At 61.5% G+C, this 260-nt stretch overlaps 1 protein-coding gene across 1 annotated transcript in view; it reads right to left on the reverse strand.

The window, feature by feature from the left end:
- The window catches only part of TMEM214 (transmembrane protein 214), a gene marked incomplete at both ends in the record, with an annotated part of 3,893 nt that overhangs the window by 382 nt on the left and 3,251 nt on the right, over window positions 1-260 (reverse strand). Inside the window, one exon of the mRNA XM_009079965.1 lies at window positions 22-112. Within this exon, the coding sequence (XP_009078213.1) occupies window positions 22-112 (91 nt within the window). The remainder of the gene's footprint in view (window positions 1-21; window positions 113-260) is intronic.

Consider the following 260-nt stretch of genomic DNA (forward strand, 5'->3'; position numbering starts at 1 on the left):
GAGCTGCAGCACAGACTGACCTGGACTGAGCGAGGTGCTTGGTGTAGAGCTGCCTCCAGACACTGAAGCTGAGCGGGTCCAGGCTCAGGCACTGGCTCATGGAGGTCAGGAGCTGGGGAGAGGCACAGCAGGTCATTACACGCCATCCTCACCCTGATCACCCCTCCAGCACCTCAGACACCCCATGCCCTTGGGCTGTAAGCCAGCACAGCTGCCCACCTCCATACCCACCACTCTCACCCCAACCAGGGCACCAAACA

Source organism: Acanthisitta chloris, unplaced genomic scaffold (genome assembly GCF_000695815.1).
Source record: "Acanthisitta chloris isolate BGI_N310 unplaced genomic scaffold, ASM69581v1 scaffold38698, whole genome shotgun sequence".
Lineage (NCBI taxonomy): Eukaryota > Metazoa > Chordata > Aves > Passeriformes > Acanthisittidae > Acanthisitta > Acanthisitta chloris.